This window comes from Mauremys reevesii, linkage group 10 (genome assembly GCF_016161935.1).
Source record: "Mauremys reevesii isolate NIE-2019 linkage group 10, ASM1616193v1, whole genome shotgun sequence".
In the NCBI taxonomy this organism is placed as follows: Eukaryota; Metazoa; Chordata; order Testudines; family Geoemydidae; genus Mauremys; species Mauremys reevesii.
The window spans coordinates 51,835,027-51,856,198 of record NC_052632.1 but is presented as its reverse complement, the minus strand read 5'-3'; the positions used below and the strand labels follow the sequence as shown (position 1 = coordinate 51,856,198).

Here is a 21,172-nt window from a genome sequence, read left to right as displayed (position 1 = left end):
GTTCCCCAATGTTATGCTGCAGTGTCCACATTTATTTGACAAATAAAATTAGCAGAATTTCAAAATGTGTGCAGAATTTTTAATTTTTTGATGCAGCATTTCTAATTTTTTTTGGCACAGAATGCCCTCAGGTGTATGTGATGTTAGCATGACAAGGTGGGTGGGGGGAATAGCTTGTATTGGCCCAACTTCAGTAGGTGAGAGCGCCAAGCTTTTGAGCGTACACAGAGCTCTGCTTCAGGTCAGGGGAGTGGCTCTTACCTCACTCACCCGGTCTCACTAAATGAGCTGTGCCGGTGGTTTTTGGCTGCAGTGTGCAGCACTGGGGCCTGGGCCAATCAGTCCATGCTGAGTGGCACTCTGGTCAGGGCCCCTGCTCTCTGTATGAGCATGAGCCAAAGCTAGGAACGAACATGGCGCTGAAAATGCCTCACTGAGCGCAGTAGGGCACTGGGAATTCAGTGCCACTGGTGTAAACACAGCATCAGTGCAGTCAGCTAGGCTTTATATGTGTCTGTGCTAAGCCGAGCTCAGAGGCTGGCCTGCGGTGTTCCCAGGGGCTATGCAACAGTTCATTTTCCCGTGAGCCCTTTGCTGGGTGAGCTGCATACAACGAGGTAGGGAGCCCCAGTGAGCCGCTGTCCCAGCTGGTCACCACTACACAGCCTTTGTCAAGCCCACAGCGCAGGAGGGTGGGGGGAGGCAATCTGGGCCACCATAGGTTTTCCCATACTAAAAATAGGAACTAGCCATTGTTATGGTGCGGTGCTTGCTGGTGAAAGGGACATCTTACTGGGGACCCCGTCGATCCAGCCTGCTCCTGGAGACACCACCTGACTTCAGCCCTCCAGGTCCCCTGCTGTTGAAGAGCTGTACACACCTACGCTGACTACATTGGCCTGCGTCATGCATGACTGGTGGTTAACAATAGCACGGGCCTTGGCCGCACTCACTTCCACTTACTTAGAAGCAAACGCAGAGGCGAGGTTGTTGGTTTTTTTAATCGCTGCTCAGACCTACCACAAACAAGCCCCGTAGCCTGTCTCCTCCAGCCTTTTAGCAGAGTTCGGCAGTGAAGGCCTGTACAGTTGCTCAGTGTTCCCAGCAGTGCGCTCAGCGAACCCCTTGTTCGTGGCACAAGGGAATGAAATGTGTTTAGCTAAACATGCAGCTTTCCATGCAATGATACACTGGGACAAATTTACTCATTATCCACCAGAAGGTATTTCAAGTAAAAGGGGGTTGGTTAAGCAAATGTCTGCTGTAATGGCTTCCCTGTCATGCCTGTCTCTCCTCAGGGGCAGCAGATGTGCTACCAACCTCATCTACTGGGGGTGGAGTGGGATGGTGTGTGCGTGTGCGGGGGGTGGGGTGGCTTTAGCCATGCCATGCTCAGACCCTATGCCCTAATCTATGGGGGTCTTGCACTCAGGGGTCAGCAGGATACTAGGGCCACCTGCCACAATGGGCCCTGTTCCTTGGCAGCAGTTTGGCATGAACGGGCCTGACCCCTCACCGAGCTGCAGTTTGTGCCATACTTGACACCTGGGTGAAGTGGCTGTCCATGTCAGGAATCCGCACAGGCAGCAGTAGGAGCATTTCAAACCCACGCTGCATTCCCTTTGCACATGTGTAAATGGCTTCACAAAGGGCAGACCATGGCGAATCGAGCCCCATGAGCTGTGAATTCCCAGCGCCATGACACTACGGAGTCAGTGATTTCTGCAACAAGTTTTTTTTAAAAAAGCTTTTCTGTGGCAAAGCCACTGAGTGCTCTTAAGGGCTGTTTCTGGAGCCTTCATGGGGTGTCTTTGGATGCAGTACGTTAGCCTACAAACTTCAGCCTTGTTGTTTGGCTGAAGCTGTGTACGGCCAGTGCTAGGTGGCAGTACTGTGTGCTGTGTTACTACACAGAATATGTTTGATTCTGTCTGATACTGTTACAAGGGAGATACTAACACATGGGATGTAACTAACAGCACAGATACCAGGCTTGATTTTATGAGCAGCAACTCTCAGTCTGGGGTTCGACATCAGTTTGCTAGGTGGGGGTGCTGGAAGCAATGGCCTCTGCCTCTCTCAGTGCACAGCAGATTCCAGGCAGAATATGTAACTAAAGTGTTGGCAGTGGAGGTAGAGCACAGGTCCCCTGCTAACTGTTGGGATTCCATGATGGATTGTGTAGCGTAGGCCTACCTGACAGTTTGCAGCTAGCTAGCACCTGTGGAATCACACAGCAGAAAGGCAGGGGCTCGCTGGTCCCTTTGAAGCAAATGGCAAAACTCCTTTAACTTACTGGGTGTACAATAAGGCAAACAGCTCTCCTAGCAATCTGTTACGGTGAATCTCTAAAGTCTCGGTGAGTGGCGATATTATCAGTGTTGATTTGTGTTACTGTAGCACCGAGGAGCTCTTGTCATGGACCAAGACCCCATTGTACTAGGTGCTGTACAAACACTGAAAAAAAAGATGGTTCCTTGTGCACCAACATAAAGTGAGACGTCAACCTCCTTGCTCTGTTGACTGGCACCACACTGGTGTGAAAGGAATGGCTGGGGTGGGTGGCATGAAGAAATTCACCTTGAACTACTTACTGTTCCTTCCTTCCTGCAGTACTAATAATGAAGAGGGATAGACACATGTCTGTAATGCAGCTGTAGGGAAAACAAGGGCAGATTTCCAGATGTAGAACATGCCAGGCCAGCAGGGTGCCAGTAATATGGGAACAAAACTGGGCCACTCAACTGTCCTGATGAACAAGCGCCAAGGTGACGTGCTCTAATCAAGCAGTAATGTCTGCTCCCGTGAGGCTATGCCATTCGACAAGCAAGTGAGGCAGACATAACTGACACCTGAAGTGAATGCACTCAAGCTTTCTCTAACCTACATGGTTCCTCAACAAGAATTGCGCCAGCCTAACCTACTAAAATGTCTCAATAAAAGAAGTCACACAAATCAATGCAGAAAATACATTTATTTCTGAAACACTGGGATCTAGATAAACAAAACAGCTCGTATAGCATGCAGGAGGACAGCAGAATTTGATAGTACAATAGGCTTCTGTGACTTTTTAGGCTTGTTTATGGAAGAGAATCTCTCCCCAGTTGTCATGTCGGGAGGTATCATGCAAAAGACAACCAAAGAAGGACGGTCCTGTAAGGCACGCCTTGCAATGAAGGCAAACCCATGGCAGCTAGACAAGCTTTGGCCCTATTTAACTGCACTCATTTCAAGAGACTACAGCCTGGTCTACGTACAGGCTCAGGACTTTAACTAAAGGGTTGATGCTTATGCTGATTTAATTCAACTGCTGCAAAGTCCTATGATGGTGGTTCAAGAGTGGGTTATTGCAGTTTTGCTTAACCCTCTTCCTGAGAGATTTAAGTTAAATTACTGATATAAAATGGGTTTATGCCAATATAACAGCATCCACAGACTGTTCTGCAATGGCTTACCTCTATCAGTTTAATATCACACCTATAGTTAAACTGGTGAAACCTGTGTGTGGGAACAAGCCCTTAATTTGGTAAGGAATCAGTTTTGGCTAAATCAATATAAAGCAGGTATAAATCAATTCAAATGTACCCACACAAGAGTTTTGCATCAGTTGTAACCAGTATTAGTTACACTGGTCCGATTTGTGTGTAGACAAGGCCTAAACCACCATCTGGTAGTGGTTTTCAAACCTTTGGCATCATGGAGTGTGGAACTCCAGTTCTAATGCTCCGATACAATCCCACTTTCCAACAGGTTAAGTAAACAAGTATTTAATATCATGTCACTTTTAATTATCATCAGAATGAGTCAAATTTTGAGAAAGATGAGCAGGGAAGGAGATTGGCAATTAAAGTTTAACTGTCACTGTGAACATAGCTTTATTATTTACCGACTCCGAATTTCATTCCTATATAAAATACCTGTAGGCACAGCAGCGTGTGTTACATTCCCAACCCTTTCGCTGTCAGTTTTCATCTCGAGATGTTGAGTGGTTCCACCTCGGAAGGAGAGTCAGAAGTCATTATCACTCTCTTCCAGGGGCTCTGGCTTCCTGGCCCGGCGATTGGCCTTGCTGGGAGAGATTTCCATGCTGTCATCTTCAAGGTCATCCTCATCATCATCTTCATCATCGTCCAGGTCAATCTCACTATCCTCCGACTCCTCCTGTAAAAAAGCAATGGGTACAGAATTCATGGCCAATCCCTTCTCAAACCAGAGCTATCCTCAATGGACAAAACGTACAAAGCCGGCAATGTACATGGCTTCTGTGTGCCCAGAAACTTGGCATGGGAGAAACCTGCACATCACTCTGTGCTGAGAGGATCTGCAGTCACATTCCCTGCCTGTGCTGAAATTAACCAGAACCATGTCCCCCTATCCTGAGATAATGACCCAGTTGCCAAGAAGCACACAGTGGGGTGGGGTCCAGTTTTGGATCTGGCATAGGGAGCAGCAACAGGGATTCTGTATATGGCTTCATTACTGAGCCAACAGCACAGGCTGGAGCTGCTGACTCTCAGAAATGATCAGAGACTGGAGCCCTCACCACTGGTGGGAACTAAAGACACTACACAGCTTTCAGCACCAATCTCCCACTTTGCTAGGCAGTGGCTGCTCCACTCATGCCTCTGAAGACCTCCTTTCCAGGCCCCCAGTGGGGTGGTGACAATGGATTTTGTTACTGCTGCTGAATCCAGGGGGCAGCAGGACCATAGAGGGAACTGCTGAGTGCCCTAGGATAAGGGTGAGGAAACAAACCGCAGGAGACAAACCCACCTGTGCCTTGGTGCTGGAGGTCTTGTGTTTACCTGGTTGGGCTTGGGCTGATCCCACCTTGGAGAGCGAGAGTGGAGAGAACAATGGGAGATGGAGAAGGGAAAACCATTAAAAAGAAAAGCAAACAGAACGCAACCAAAGTGAGAGCAAGGGAAGGAGGCAGCAGCAGATGCTACTCACAGCTGAGGGTGCTGTGCACAATGTCTGAGCTGTTTGCTGCAAAGCGCGATGCTACAGGGAGGGATGCTGGGAACGTGGACGGAGCCTGGAAAGCCAACTCCAAACAGCATACACAGGGCAGTGGGGCCCAGAGACGGGCTGCTCACCAGGGCTGGAGGTCTGCAGGCTGTCCTGCATGACTGTCTGCCAGGAGCCAGGCTCCCTGGAAGAGAATAGAGCTTCTCCCTGAAAGGGAGGTCCCAGACTGGTTGAGAGAGGCAGGGCGGGGACAGAAGAGAGGAGCAGATGGATAAGGAAAGCAAACCTGGGCTCACTTTGCTCCCCACTGCAAACGTGCTGGCCTGGGGCAGCAGGCAGCTTCTTGAAACCCACCTTCCTTCTCTGCCCCTGCAGCAGCCCCCAGCGTGCCTGGTCCCAGGAGCAGCTCAGCTGGAGCTACAGGCTCAGGAAGCGGCTCACCAACTTCGAGGTCGTGTTTCTGCTCTTGCAGCACATAGCTCAGCTGCCACAGGAGGTGCCCTGCCCTGGCACAGGCCGAGGCAGCCAAGCCCAGTGAGGATGATTATCATTATTATGGTAGCTGCCCTGGTGGACTGGGTGCTGGACAGATAGAAAGGAAACCCAGGCCCTGCCCTAAAGGCAATGTGTATAGGGATTTGATAGCAGCCTTCAACTACCTGAAGGGGGATTCCAAAGAGGATGGAGCTCGGCTGTTCTCAGTGGTGGCAAATGACAGAACAAGGAGTAATGGTCTCAAGTTGCAGTGGGGGAGGTCTAGGTTGGATATTAGGAAAAACTACTTCACTAGGAGGGTGGTGAAGTGCTGGAATAGGTTACCTAGGGAGGTGGTGGAATCTCCATCCTTAGAGGTTTTTAAGGTCAGGCTTGACAAAGCCCTGGCTGGGATGATTTAGTTGGGGTTGGTCCTGCTTTGAGCAAGGGGTTGGACTAGATGACCTCCTGAGGTCTCTTCCAACCCTATTCCTCTGTGATTCTATGATACACAAGCAAAGCAGGCCGGGAGCCAGGCACATCCAGTGTACAGCTCTCGCCAGCTCTGTCCCTTCGTTGTGTTCTCCCCCCAGCCTGCCCTACTTCGTGGCCTGATTCTCTCCCTTAGTGGATTTAACCCTTCCCTTCCTTGGGTTTCTTTCTCTATATTTTGACCCTTATCTGGCTAAGGGTCTGTCCCTGGTGGAGTCTCGTAGTTGTGGCTGAGCCCTGGTACCTGCTGCTCCAGGAGGAGCTGAAGCAGCTGCTGAGAGCTACTGGGCTGAGGCCTCTGGAGCGCCATGCCTGGGTGGCTGTTGGGACCGGACAGGTGCCAATAGGTGGAGTTGGAGGGGAGAGGGGGCAACAGGCCCCACACCTCCTGGCCTCCCCTGTTCTGCCTGGAGTGGCTACAAACAGAAAGATGAGAGAAGGACAAAAGGAAGTGGACAGGCGAGAGCAAGAATGAGAGAAAGCAGCTGTGCAGGGCCTGGCCTGAGGGGCTAGGCAGCATCCCTGTCCTGGCTCAGGCCAAGAGTCCACGGAGGGAGCCAATAACCTGGCTCTGGCCAGCACAGCCTGGCGCAGAGGACAAGTGCGACTCTCCCGGGCACTTCAAACAGGAGCTATGGATCCCCTGTAGGCATAGGCCTGCGGCAGGCCGAACACGGCTTGAAACCCAGGGAGCCGGGCATACGCTCCGGTCCCGGGTGCGGGTGGGGGCTAATCCCCGAACCCGCTAACTATCTAACAGTAAACTGATTAAACTATCAAAAACAAGAAAACCTACAATGAAGATATCAACTATGTACAATTTTTTAGAGAAAATAACTCTGAGGAAGCTGAAGCACTGGCTTGGGACTCAGCAGACCCAGCTGCACTCCACTGTTCCAACGACGACACTCCTGTAAAATGGGGCTGCTCTGTCTCTCCCTCCTGGGGGCTGTAAGAAGGAACTGAGGGTCGGGTGGTGTCGGCTGAGGCATATATACGGTGATGGTTATGGCGCCACTCCAGGGGCTCCGCCCGACCGACTGGGGTTGCTAGGGTAAAATCTTCCGATGAACTTGTCACCTGCACGCGCACACCTAACTGGAATGGATATGAGCAATCACTCGAAGAAGAAAAAACGGTTACTTACCTTTGTAACTGTTGTTCTTCGAGATGTGTTGCTCATATCCTTCCACACCCACCCTCCTTCCCCACTGTCGGAGTAGCCGGCAAGAAGGAACTGAGGGTCGGGTGGGGAAGCCACGACAGAGATGGGTTTTGCATTCAGCTGTGAATGTTGGGAGGTCCCCAGTCATTCCTGTCTCTTGTGGCAGTGAGTTCCACAGTGTAGATCCCACCCCATTTTAAATTCTGTCTCTCACATGCCTGTGCCTGAGATCCTGGTCGTGGAGGGAGAGGTGTCTCTTAGGTAGACAGGGCCAATCCCATAGGGGGGCTTTGAATGGCAGGACTGAGACCTTGAACCAGACTGTTCAACGGAGAACCAGTGTGGAGTGCCAGGGTATTATGCTTACTAGACCTGTGCTGCTAAGCAGGAGGGCTACTGCATTTTGTGCTAGTTAGAGCTTTGTCAGGGCATGTGGCTTCATTCCGGGAGATGCTGCGGTGCAGTAAGCAAGCCTAGAGGTCACAAATGAATGGATCACAGGGGCAAGTCTGTGGGTCCCGTGAGATTCAATCCAACTGCTCCAAGTCCTGAACTCTGAAGCTCCCACTGTTAATCTTTGCCAGGCTGATAATTCACCATTAGTTCCTGCTCTTTGCGCACTCTCTCTCTCTCTCTCGTAGGCCCTTTCTGATTCATGACATCTCCTTCCTCTCACACTGGGAAGGTTTCCTTAGCAGCCTCTGGGGAGGGGCTTTGTCAACAGCTTTTGGAAAGTCCAAATACTTTATAGCAAAGAAATATCACCTCTGAGAACCTAATACCGGCTTCAGTCTGAGCGAGTCCGAGCAGCGCTGAGAGGGAGATCTACGAATGGCAGAGCAGGCAGAGCCCCACTGCTGGTTTTGGACAGCAGGGCTCTGCTTCCTGCCATTAGCAGCCTGGTCCCTCTCCCTTGGACTAGCAGCACTGCACAGATCCCATCCTGCTGGTCACTGACAGAATGACAGCAGAGGGCAGGGCCCCAGCTGACGGAGGACACCAGCTAACTAGACCTTAAAGGGGTGAGTGGAGCAGCTAGAGTGTCTGCCTGCTCCCTGATGGGTCTTAGGTGGGGGTACTTTGATCCCTAGCATGGCCTGTCTAGCCTCTAGTCACCAGGGTCAGCCTTCACTGTCCCTTCTCTGGCCCCATCTCCCCTCCAACAGCAGGGGGCAGATGGCAGAAGCAGCTCCCCACCCAATCTCCCGGCTGGGCAGCAGGACCGGGAGAAGGAAATCGCAGCACAATCTCCTTCCCCCCAGTAGCTTGAGGGCAATATTGCTAGACTCCTTCCTCCCCCTAGAACAAGCCATTTTTCAGGTCTTAAAGAGCCATGGTGGGATTTTCAAAGCAGCCTAGGGATACAGAGACACAGCTTCCATTGAAATGAACGTGCCTACACTCCCTCGCCTGTGCTGAAAATCCCAACCCCACCCGCCACCCCATTGCCACCTCAGGCTCAAGAAGTGGGCGGGGCTAGGAGTTCTAGCACAGACAGGAGATCTGTCATTACTAACAAGGTACAGAATGGAGTTAGGGCAATGGAGAAGTAACAGAGACTAAACAGGCTAAATAAAGAAAACAGGGAAACAACATGCAGGAGAGAGAGGCTGTGAGGATGTGTAAGGTGAGGATGGGAAGGGGAATGGGGGGAGAATGCCTGTGTGATGATTTGTTGGGGGAATACTGCCATCTAGTGCTGTGGGAGCAGGTCTGTCACCACAAAGTGCCATCAGTGATGGACAATCAGAGATGCCCTGCAACCCACACAAGATCTTTTCCTACTTACATCATCCTCTGTCTCTCCACCTTGCATCGTCCCCACGATCCGTTTGTTGGGTCTCCCTGGGCAGCAGAGAGAGAAACACGATGAGAACATGCCCACCTCTCCACTTCGTTAACACAGAGCAACTAAGGAGCTGCTGTGTGAATAAATAACCCTTGGGGAGATAAAGCTCATGGTTTGCTCTCTAGAGGCATAATCATGCACCATCATCAAGGGAAACTACAGCAGGGTTGGACCCCAATGCTCCTTCAATGTCATGGGGCTCAGAAGAAGGCTTACTCCTCATCTCGTTAGCTTGATTCATGGTGGTTACTCCACCCCATGCCTTATTGTTAAGGCTGCGAGTTTGTCACGGAGGTCACAGATTCCAAGACTTTCCGTGACCATTAAATCTGTGCCTCTGTGCCAGTCGCACACTCTCAGGCCACCGCCCTGACCCCAGCAGCAGAGTTTGGGTGTGGGAAGAGGCAGGAGGTTGGGACACAGGACAGGGTGAGGAGAGCTCTGGGTGGCACTTACCTAGGGGGCTCCCTGGAATTGGCAACATCCCCCCTCACTTAGCTCCTAGGCGGCGGTGTGGTACCCGCCCCCCAGCTCCCATTGGATGCAGTTCCTGGCCAATGAGAGCTGCAAAGCCAGCGCTCTGGGCGGAGGCAGCATGCAGAGCTGCCTGGCCACACCTCCGCCTAGGACCTGGGCGAGGGGGATGTCGCCGCTTCCAGGGAGCTCCCAGGTAAGCACCACGCAGAGCCTGCCTCACCCCGTTCCATGCCCCAACCCACTCCCACACCCAAACTCTGCTGCTGCTGGGGGTGAGAGGGAGGCGCAGAGCCAGGTAGGGAACCTGCCAGCCCTCCAACCCCCACCCCCAATACTCACAGGGGTCCCGGGCCACGCGCTGCCATTCCCCCCCGCCCCCGAAGCACCCGGGCCGCTCTCCCCCAGCACCTGCGGCACCCCCAGGCAGCCCCCCCCCAATTTTAGTCAGGGGTATATAGTAAAAGTCATGGACAGGTCACAGGCCATGAATTTTGGTTTATTGCGCGTGACCTGTCCGTGACTTTTACTAAAAATACCTGTGACTAAAATGTAGCTTTACTTATAGTTTATAAAGTACTACGCCGTCACCACCACACACACATAGCCCTTGATGGTTTCATACACATTTTTTCTCTTGATCTAGATTTTTACACCCTAATCCTCATTGTGCTGTTACTTTATTTTAGACATTGGCATGCTACATGGACTCTTTTAAATCTGTGCCAATTAGCAACTGACCAGGTGAGGTGGCCATCAGCACCCAAATTGAAACTCCACATCCTGTCTTTCATTGATGTTTTCAGCTCCAAATGGCCCATCCATTTGCCAAGTTCCCACCCAATGGTGGTTGAGATTAGTATTTATACAGCATCATGTGTGCATGGTGCTTTGAAAAAAAACGGTTACTTACCTTTGTAACTGTTGTTCTTCAAGATGTGTTGCTCATATCCATTCCAGTTAGGTGTGCGCGCGCCGCGTGCACGTTCGTCGGAAGATTTTTACCCTAGCAACCCCAGTGGGTCGGCTGAGCGCCCCCTGGAGTGGCGCCATAACGGCACCGCATATACACCTCAGCCGACCCACCCGACCCTCAGTTCCTTCTTGCCGGCTACTCCGACAGTGGGGAAGGAGGGTGGGTGTGGAAGGATATGAGCAACACATCTCGAAGAACAACAGTTACAAAGGTAAGTAACCGTTTTTTCTTCTTCGAGTGATTGCTCATATCCATTCCAGTTAGGTGTGCGCGTGCCGCGTGCACGTTCATCGGAAGATTTTTACCCTAGCAACCCCAGTCGGTCGGCGGAGCGCCCCCTGGAGTGGCGCCATAACGGCACCGTATATATGCCTCAGCCGACCCACCCGACCCTCAGTTCCTTCTTACCGCCCGTGTCGGTCGTTGGAACAGTGGAGTGCAGCTTGCCTGTCCTCCGCTTCCCTAGCTTCCTCATAGTTATTTTCTCTAAAAAATTGTACATAGTTGATATCTTCGTTGTAGGTTTTCTTGTTTTTGATAGTTTAATCAGTTTACTGTTAGATAGTTAGCGGGTTCGGGGATTAGCCCCCACCCGCACCCGGGACCGGAGCGTATGCCCGGCTCCCTGGGTTTCAAGCCGTGTTCGGCCTGCCGCAGGCCTATGCCTACAGGGGATCCATAGCTCCTGTTTGAAGTGCCAGGGAGAATCGCACTTGTCTTCTAAGTGCCCAATTTGCAAGGCTTTCAAGCCTCGCACAAAGAGGGAAAGAGACATCAGGCTTAAACAACTCCTCATGGAGGCAGCCTTAACCCCTCCGGCCGCGGCACCGCCCGCTGTCCCTCTGGACTCTCGCAATGCCGCCACGGCGCTGGGCCACTCTACCGTGCAACCGAAAGTGCCATCGGCACGAAACCCGCCCAGAGATGCTCTCTTGCCAAAGGTGAAGAAGGGGAAGGCCGCTGCCTCTTCGGAACCGCCTGCTCCGAAGCACCAGAGTGCGCCCCGTCCGGACCGCCCGGCACCGAAACCTGCCGCGGCACCGGTTCCTCCAATCGATCTATCTACCTGGCCAAGTGGAAGTGCTTCACTTGCTGGGCTCAAGCGCGCAACGCTATTCCTTCCGAGCTTCCGCTTCCAATGGTCCATGACTATCTCTGGTCGCTAAAACAGCAAGGCCTTGCACTGTCCTCTATCAAGGTGCACTTAGCGGCTATCTCCGCTTTCCACCCCGGTGAGGGAGGGTATACGCTGTTCTCTCACCCGCTGACTACTCGTTTCAGAAAGGGCCTTGATCGTCTCTATCCCCAGGTGCTCCACCCGATTCCCACCTGGGACCTCAATCTCGTCCTCAGCAGGCTTATGTCCCCACCCTTTGAGCCGCTGGCCACCTGTTCCTTGCTGTACCTGTCATGGAAGACGGTTTTTCTAGTGGCTATCACATCAGCCAGACGGGTCTCCGAGCTCAAAGCGCTCATGGTGGACCCACCGTACACCGTTTTTCATAAGGACAAGGAGCAACTACGTCCACATCCGGCATTTCTCCCGAAGGTAATGTCCACATTCCACAATAACCAGGACATCTTCCTTCCAGTTTTCTTTCCAAAGCCTCACGCATCCTTGCGAGAGCAACGACTTCAGTCCCTTGATGTTCGTAGGGCGTTGGCTTTCTATGTTGATCGGACAAGACCGTTCCGCAAATCCCCGCAACTGTTTGTGGCAATTGCTGACCGGATTCGAGGTCTTCCTGTCTCGTCACAGTGAATCTCCTCCTGGCTCACAGAGTGCATACGCACCTGTTATAGCTTGGTTAATGTCCCTTTGGGCCATCTCACCGCCCACTCTACCAGGGCCCAGGCGTCCTCCGCTGCCTTTCTGGCGCAAGTACCGATACAAGAGATATGCCGAGCGGCGACCTGGTCGTCCGTTCATACTTTCGCCTCGCACTATGCCCTGGTCCAACAGTCGAGAGATGACGCAGCCTTTGGCTCTGCGGTCCTGCATTCCGCCACATCTCATTCCAACCCCACCGCCTAGGTAAGGCTTGGGAATCACCTAACTGGAATGGATATGAGCAATCACTCGAAGAAGAAAAAACGGTTACTTACCTTTGTAACTGTTGTTCTTCGAGATGTGTTGCTCATATCCATTCCACACCCACCCTCTTTCCCCACTGTCGGAGTAGCCGGCAAGAAGGAACTGAGTGTTGGGTGGGTCGGCTGAGGTATATATGCGGTGCCGTTATGGCGCCACTCCAGGGGGCGCTCAGCCGACCCACTGGGGTTGCTAGGGTAAAAATCTTCCGATGAACGTGCACGCAGCGCGCGCACACCTAACTGGAATGGATATGAGCAACACATCTCGAAGAACAACAGTTACAAAGGTAAGTAACCGTTTTTTCTTCTTTGAGATGGGCTCCCCATCCGAGGGACGAGGCGTCCGTTGTCAGGGAAAGGGAAGGTTGAGGAGCATGGAATGGGACCCCCGTGCATACGGGGGAAGGGGTCAGCCACCAATCAAGGGACTGAAGGACACCCGCTGGAATGGTGAGTAGGGTATCCAGAGGGTCCCTGTGCGGACGGTATCTGGAGTGGAGCCACAGCTGGAGTGGGCGGAGGCGGAGCCTGGCAAACGGAGTTACGTGTGTGCAAGCCGCCATATGACCGAGGAGGCGGAGACAAGCATGGGCCGAGGTCATACGAGAGGCCTGAAGGGCGCGGATTAGCTGTGTAAGGGCCTGGAACCGTAGCTGAGGAAGGTAGGCTCTGGCTAGAGATGAGTCCAGGGTCGCGCCAATAAAGTCCAACCTCTGAGTTGGTACTAAGGTGGACTTCTCTATGTTGAGAACTAGGCCCAGGCGCGTGAATAAGTCTTTGATCACTGTGACTTGTTGCTGGACCGTGGCCTGCGATTCCCCCCTGATGAGCCAGTCGTCCAGGAAGGGAAAAACGCAGATGCCGCACCGACAGAGGTGGGCAGCGACAACAGCCATGCACTTCGTGAACACCCTTGGGGCCGTGGATAGGCCGAAGGGGAGGACCACAAACTGGAAGTGAAGGTGAGCGATCGTGAAGCGGAGGAAGCGTTTGTGCGGCAGAAAGATGGCGATATGAAAATAAGCGTCCTTCATATCGAGGGCGGCATACCAGTCTCCCGGATCCAAAGTAGGGATAATCGTCCCGAGGGATACCATGTGGAACTTCAACTTCAGCATGTATGTGTTGAGGTCCCGCAGGTCGAGGATGGGTCGGAGGCCCCCTTTGGACTTGGGGATCAAAAAATAACGGGAGTAAAACCCCTTGCCCTGAAGAGGGACCGGGAAGGAGGGTGGGAAGGTGGGGGTGAAACGAATTGTAGTTGGTAACCATGTTCCACGGTGCGTAGGACCCAGGCATCGGTGGTCAGCCGGGCCCACGCCGGGAGGAAATAGGAAAGATGGTTGGAAAAAGGCAGGGAGGGATCTGGAGAAAGATCTGGTATGCCGTCCCCGGGCGCATCTTCAAAAGGATGGTTTAGGCCCTGGTGGTTTAGAGGGGGTTCGCCCCTGGGACGGTTGGTTGCCAGGCTGTCGTCTACGTCCCCCGTGACCCCGTCGCCGACCAGAGTCCTGCCTGTAGCGAGGCATATAGTAAGGTCGGTTAAACTGGGGGCGGAACGGACGCCTCTGGGTAGCAGGGGTATGCATCCCCAAAGTACGGATGATGACCCAGTTGTCTTTTAGGTTCTGGAGTCTGGAGTCCGTCTTTTCGGAGAAGAGAGCCTTGGAATCAAAAGGAAGGTCCTGAATGGTGTACTGAACTTCAGGAGGGAGCGTCGAACTCTGGAGCCAAGAGATCTGGCGCATGGTAACACCCGAGGCTATAGTACGTGCCCCCGAGTCAGCTGCGTCTAAGGAGGCTTGTAACGAGGTGCGCGCTACCTTTTTACCTTCCTCTATGAAGGCCGCAAACTCCTGTCAGGAATCCTGAGGTAGGAGCTCTTTGTACTTCTCTACCTCAGCCCAAGTGTCATGCCCGTAACGGCTTAGCAAGGCCTGCTGGTTAGCCACTCGGATCTGCAGGGCACCAGCAGAGTAGACCTTGCGACCAAGCAAGTCCAGTCGCCTGGCGTCCTTTGATTTAGGAGCCGGGCCTTGCTGACCGTGACGCTCTTTATCGTTGACAGACTGCACCACCAACGACGAGGGGATAGGGTGTACATACAGATATTCATATCCCTTGGAAGGAACCATGTACTTGCGTTCCACCCCCCTTGCTGTGGGCGCAATAGAGGACGGAGTCTGCCATAGGTTATCAGCAGTCGGCTGGATAGTCTTAATGAAGGGCAGGGCTATGCAGGTAGGGGCGTCCGCTGACAAAATGGTCACTATCGGATCGTCCACTTCCGATACCTCCTCCGCCTGCAGGTCCATTCGCAGTGCCACCCTGCGAAGGAGCTCTTGGTGTGCCCGTAAGTCAATTGGTGGGGGACCTGCAGACGACGACCCCGCCACCGCCTCATCCGGGAAAGAGGAAGAAGAAGAAATCCCGGGCATGATGGTGTCCTGGTCAGCGTCTGGGACCTGGGAAGGTTCCTGCTCCAGAGGTTCCTGGGCAGGCTGATTACCTTCCTCCGCACATGATGGTACCTCAGTGTCAACTGGGGGGCGGCTTATTGTAGCCTCCAGGATGCGGGACTCGTGTGGTACGGTGCACGTGGTAGGCACAGGAGCGCCTTGGGCTTGGTGGTAGGCCCAAGGGGTCCAATAACCCCAGTGATGAGGGTCCTAGTCCGCATAATGGGACTGCTGAAAAACTCCCGAAGGGACCTGAGGGTCATGTTCGTCGACGTAGTAACTGTCGGCGTGTGAAGAGGCCGAGGCGTCCCGGGAGGGCCAGGGCGGAGCAGATAACCCTTGTGCCGAAGTGCCCACGGATCGCATTTCCTGCCTCTGTGGCGACCGGTGCCGGGAGGCATCCCGATAGCAAGAGCGAGAATGGGACCTGCGACCGGCGCGGTGCCGGGAGGTCGACCGGGATCTCCATGTTCGGTGCCGGGAGCGGCTTCGAGAGTAGCGGCGGCCGTAGCGGTACCGAGATCCTGAACGGTGCCGGGAATGACGAGTCGGAGAGCGGGAGAATGACCGGTGCTGCGAGTCTGACCGGTGCCGTGTAGTCGAGCGGTGCCGGGACTGCGATCGGCGTTGCGATCGGCGCCTAGATCGAGAGCATGAGTGCTGGCGAGAACGGGAACGGGAGCGGTGCCGGTTGGACTCGGTGCTGGCAGGCGGCTTGAGCATTGACGGCTTGCCCATGGAACGGGGCGCCCGCACCGGCGGCGCCGGGGGCGGTGGCACAGCCGGGTCTGTCAATGCGATGAGGTCCCGTGCCGCCTCGAAGGTCTCCGGAGTCGACGGCAGTGGCATCTCTACCGCGGCTGGAGCCGGGGAGGTCACAGGTGCCGGGCTCGACGGCCTCTGAGGGGCCGGAGTCGCCGGTGCCGGCAGAAGCGTCTGCGGCGGAGGAACCGGTGCCACGGCAGGTTTTGGTGCCGGGCAGTCCGGATGGGGCACACTCTGGTGCTTCGGAGCAGGCGGTGCCGAAGAGGCAGCGGCCTTCCCCTTCTTCGCCTTTGGCGAGAGAGAGCGTCTCTGGGCGGGTTTCGGTGCCGATGGCACTTTTGGTTGCACGGTAGAGTGGCCCGGCGCCATGGCGGCACTGCGAGAGTCCAGAGGGACAGCGGGCGGTGCCGCGGCCGGAGGGGTTAAGGCTGCCTCCATGAGGAGTTGTTTAAGCCTAATGTCTCTTTCCCTCTTTGTGCAAGGCTTGAAAGCCTTGCAAATTGGGCACTTAGAAGACAAGTGCGACTCTCCCAGGCACTTCAAACAGGAGCTATAAGGATCCCCTGTAGGCATAGGCCTGCGGCAGGCCGAACACAGCTTGAAACCCGGGGAGCCAGGCATACGCTCCGGTCCCGGGTGCGGGTGGGGGCTAATCCCCGAACCCGCTAACTATCTAACAGTAAAGTGATTAAACTATCAAAAACAAGAAAACCTACAACGAAGATATCAACTATGTACAATTTTTTAGAGAAAAGAACTATGAGAAAACTAGGGAAGCGGAGGACAGGCAAGCTGCACTCCACTGTTCCAACGACCGACACGGGCGGTAAGAAGGAACTGAGGGTCGGGTGGGTCGGCTGAGGTATATATGCGGTGCTGTTATGGCGCCACTCCAGGCGGCGCTCAGCCGACCGACTGGGGTTGCTAGGGTAAAAATCTTCCGATGAACGTGCACGCGGCGCGCGCACACCTAACTGGAATGGATATGAGCAATCACTCGAAGAAGAACAAACTAATGCTCCAGTTATTTTTCATGGCCACACAGAGCATGTACCACATAACCACTGACGGAATGTACATGCAAAGAGCATGCTATGGCCTAAGTTACAGCAGTGAGACATGGTGTGTGCACACACATGCGTCTGTAACATGCCTTTTCTGCGGAATCCAACTTCTTTCATACTGGTGAGAATCTGGAGTAACTCTACTGAAGTTAAGTTACGCTGGTGAGTCAGGCCCTGTGTTTCCATGGCTACCTTATACCAATGCGACAGTTCCACAGACTGGGTCACACATCCAATTATATAAAATGGCTTTTCTTGCCACACATAATGAACTCTACAGTAATCTCCCGCCTGCTGACACACTTGCAAGGAAGCAGCACTCTAGTTACACACAGCTCAATCTGTTTAGTTTATCAAAGAAGATTGAGAGGTGCTTGATTGCAGTACATGAGTATCTTCCAGGGGAGAAAAATATGAGGTACTAAAGGGCTCTTCAGAGAAAGGCATAATAAGAACCAATGGAAGCTAAATCCAGACAAATCCAAATTAGAAATTGGGCACAAATTTTAACAATGAAGGTGATTAACTACTGGAACAAATGACCAAGTGAAGTAGTATATTCTCCAGCTCTCAATGTCTTCAAACCAAGACTGCATGCCTCTCTGGAAGATAGCTTTAGGGACACACAAATTATTGGGTCCAATACAAGGGTAACTGGGTGAAATGTAATGGCCTGTGAAATAAGAAGGTCTGACTAGATGATCCCTTCTGGCATTAAACACTATGAGTCTATGAAAAAGCCATAAGCAGGATTTCATGGAGAGGACTGATAACATTTTGACATAAAACTCTCAACTACAGGAAAGCTCCCAAACACATGTCCAGTCTTAAGAGCGACAGTTCCTGCTGTCTAGGCAGCACACTGTTACACTGTATGCAGATTATTCTGTTCATAATGTCTAGCAGGAAAATGTTACCTCCAGACTAAAGTCTCAGAAAAAATGACTGGAAGGCTTCTAAGGGCTGCAGATCTACATCTTTACCCAGGTTCTTTGTAACTCAGATTCATTTATTCAGCAAGCACATCCAGTAGGTGATTCATCCCCCAAAATGCATCCTGAGAGGCTCCCTCTATGTACCTGGGGTAGAAGAAGTTAAGTGGAACAGTATATGTGGCAGCTTTAAGGCGCTTAGTACAAGGTCCTTGTTGCTTTTCATCTCCCCAGGTGCAATCAATGAAATACAGATGAATGCTGCATAGTTTTGTGGCATTTGCCTGGCTCTGGGAAAAGGGCATAAAGGAAGAAATGGTTACTTACTGTAACTGGTTCTTCGGGATGCGATCGAGACGTGTATTCCACTTAGGTATGTATATGCCCAGTGCACCGGAGACTTTTGCCTAGCGGTACCCATAGAGGGGTGGTGCATGCACCTCATGGCTGTGGCCCCACCCGACTATATGAGGCAGCGCCGCCCCAATCCTCTCTCAGTTCCTTTGCATTGAAAGCCCATGAGAAGAGACTCTGATGCAGAGGGGATGGAGGGTGGGTCGTAGAACACGTCTGCATCACACCTCGAAGAACCACAGTTACAGTAAGTAACCATTTCTTCCTCTTCAAATAGATGCAGATGTATATTTAACTTAGATGACTCACGAACACCAGAGGTGGTGCTCACAGTCTACTGCAGTACGGATCGCAAGACCACCCTTCCAAGGCCTGTGTGTGCGGTAATAGCACAGTGGTCCATAAACATGTATGGACAACCACATGGCTGCCCTATGAATGTCCAGTATGGAAATGTCATTGAGGAACACTATCGATGTTGCCTGTGCTCTCGTGGAGCGAGTCTGTATCCGCTGAGGAGGCGTAGCTGAAGCTCTCTCATACTCAGCCTTGGTACACGATGTTATCCATCTAGAGATGGTCTGTGCAGAGACTGCTTGCTCCTTCATGAGGTCTGCATATGACACGAACAGATGAGGCGAGGCGAAACATGAAATGGTTTAGTTCTGTCTATATAAAAGTCTAGCTATCATCTGACAGCCAGAGCATGAAGGTGCTGTTGTTCTGGGGAAGAGTGCGGCTTAGGGAAACACAGGTAAATACACCATCTGCTTCAGATGAAACTGATGGTCACAGTGTTATCTTATCCTTGGAAAAATGAGGGTAAGGTGGCTTAGCCATTTGGGCCTGGAACTCACACACCCTTCTTGCCCAAGTGATGGCTATCAGGAACACAGTTTTCGGAGCCAGAAGGGGCAGCAGACAGGATGCAAGGTGCTCTTATAGAGGCCCCATTAGAGCCACCAGAACCGTGTTTAGGTCCTACAAGGGAACCGGTTCTCAGACTGGAGGATGTAAGCAGAGAAGGCCCTTCAGAAATCTTGTCCCATGGCATTGGAAAAAAATGACTTCCCTTGAATTGGGGGATGGAACACTGAAATCTCTGCCAAATGCACTCTCAGTGAACTGAACGCGAGGCCCAATTACCGAAGATGTAACAGGTACTCCAAGATGTCCTGGATGGAAGCCTCTGTTGGTTGAGTCCTGTGACCAAAGGACCACACCTCTTCCATTTTGCTAAATAGGCTGTCCTAGTGGAGCCCTTCCTACTGTCGAGAAGGACTTGTTAGACAGCTTGCAAGCACTGCTCTTCCTCTTCATTTAGCCAGGCAGAAGCAATGCTGTGAGGTACAAGGAGCTGATCACAGGGTGGAGGGTGTGACTGCAGTTCTGAGTGAGCAGGTTGGGATGGAGAGGAAGTGATATGGGAGGCTGACTTTGTTGAGGGTGTGAAGGTTGAGAATCAGAGTGGTAGCCGTGTTAGTCTGTATTCACAAAAACAACAAGGAGTCTGGTGGCACCTTAAAGACTAAGAGATTTATTTGGGCATAAGCTTTCGTACCCAAAGAGGTACGTGAGAGATGACCTGCAAGAAATTCCTAAAAAGAAAAGGAGGCTCTGCCTTGCTTTGCTGAATACAGAGGCCTGAAAGGGTTTCTAAACTTGGGTGGGGACGCTGGTATGATAACTGTGTGTGTAAGCAGAGTCAGGATGAGCTCTACCCTGGCTCTACTCTGACATCTGGTGGTGAATTGTGGCGAGTTGTGTAAAAGAACTTCAGGGGCTGATCTTGTTTGCATAGGCACACCCACCCTGCCTAGCATGAGCCCACAGCAGCCCAAATGGTCACTTTGGCTGCTGTGGGATCCCCAGTTTCTCTGTTATTGGGGCAGGAAGAATAAAGTGTTGTTATCCTGATTATGTGAATCAAGGACAGTGGAACTGTTTTATGACAGAGGAACTCATCATCAACTAAGTAGCATTTGCTAGACAAGGGACATGGGTTCCAAAACCCAGTGAATTGAGAAGAGCTGGTGGTATGGGTCTGAAACACCAACTGCAGTGCTGCCTTGTCCCTGTGGAATATCAAAACTAATTTTGATTCTATTAGGAGTTTAGTTAGGAGCTGCTAAGCTGAATTCACTTTGGGCCAATGGTGCACCAGCACTGTAGTTCCCCTACTACAAGCTGAAATCACTGAGTGCTGTGTTAAGGGGGGGGGAGAACTGAAGATATAATGCTGAATTGTTTCCTTCCTTTATTAAAAGGATTTTGCTACACTCAGACTCGGTGCTTGCAAGAGGGGAAGTATTGACTCTTAGAGGCACCCAAGGGATGCTATGTAATTGTCCCAGGTCACTGGGTGGGGGCTCAAGCCGGTTTTGCATTGTGTTATTGAAATGGAACCCCTAGATACTGAACCGGCCCTTGTTGCTGCCAACTCAGACGGGCAGAAGGGTTACAACTGCTTGCTTCTTACCTTGGAAATATAAGGAATGTCAAACCTGCTCAGAGATGTCTGTAATGAGCTCTGGCACTTTAGGTGAAAGAGCAAGGAGTGGAACCTCTGACTTCCTTTCAGCCAAGTCTTCATTAGACACTGAAGTTAACTCATTGTTAACAAAAACCAAACCAAACCAGAAGGCTGACAAAAAACCCAGACCTCATTGCTCAGATTTCACTCTCCTGTTATCACTAGCCCTCTAGCTGCCAGAGACTAGCCCTCTGGGACAGACAAGACTTGATTTATAATGTGAAAAACCAACAACTTTAAACAAACCCTTCCAGCCTTCTTCATGCGAGAAGCACAAGGGGGCAGACTTGCTCCCTTTGCAGGTCACTCTAACAGCCCCTAGATTAGAGGTGGGCAAACTACGGCCCATGGGCCACATCCGGCCTGTGGGACTCTGCTGCCTAGCCCCTGAGCTCCTGGCTAGCCCCCTCCCCACCAGCCTCAGTTCACTGCGCTGCCAGTACAATGCTCTGGACGGCAGCACAGCTGCAGAGCTGGCCTGACCCAGTGCTCTGCACTGCACTGTGGCGTGGCTGGCTCCAGCTGCGCAGCACTGCTGTCCGTCCTGGTGCTCTGAGCGGTGCGGCTGTA

General features: G+C 52.3%; 1 protein-coding gene across 8 annotated transcripts in view; it reads right to left on the bottom strand.

The window, feature by feature from the left end:
• Nucleotides 1–2,955: 2,955 nt before the first annotated feature.
• CLUAP1 (clusterin associated protein 1) overlaps nucleotides 2,956–21,172 on the bottom strand; it is a 192,270-nt gene continuing 174,053 nt past the window's right edge. For 6 of the 8 annotated variants that reach the window (XM_039492233.1, XM_039492230.1, XM_039492236.1 and 3 more), the window contains 3 exons: nucleotides 8,892–8,947; nucleotides 4,774–4,830; nucleotides 2,956–4,161 (listed from right to left, as the gene is read on the bottom strand). In XM_039492233.1, the coding sequence (XP_039348167.1) occupies nucleotides 4,009–4,161; nucleotides 4,774–4,830; nucleotides 8,892–8,947 (266 nt within the window). In that variant the 3' untranslated portion in view covers nucleotides 2,956–4,008. The remainder of the gene's footprint in view (nucleotides 4,162–4,773; nucleotides 4,831–8,891; nucleotides 8,948–21,172) is intronic. The other 2 variants (XM_039492235.1, XM_039492232.1) reach the window with 1 other exon arrangement.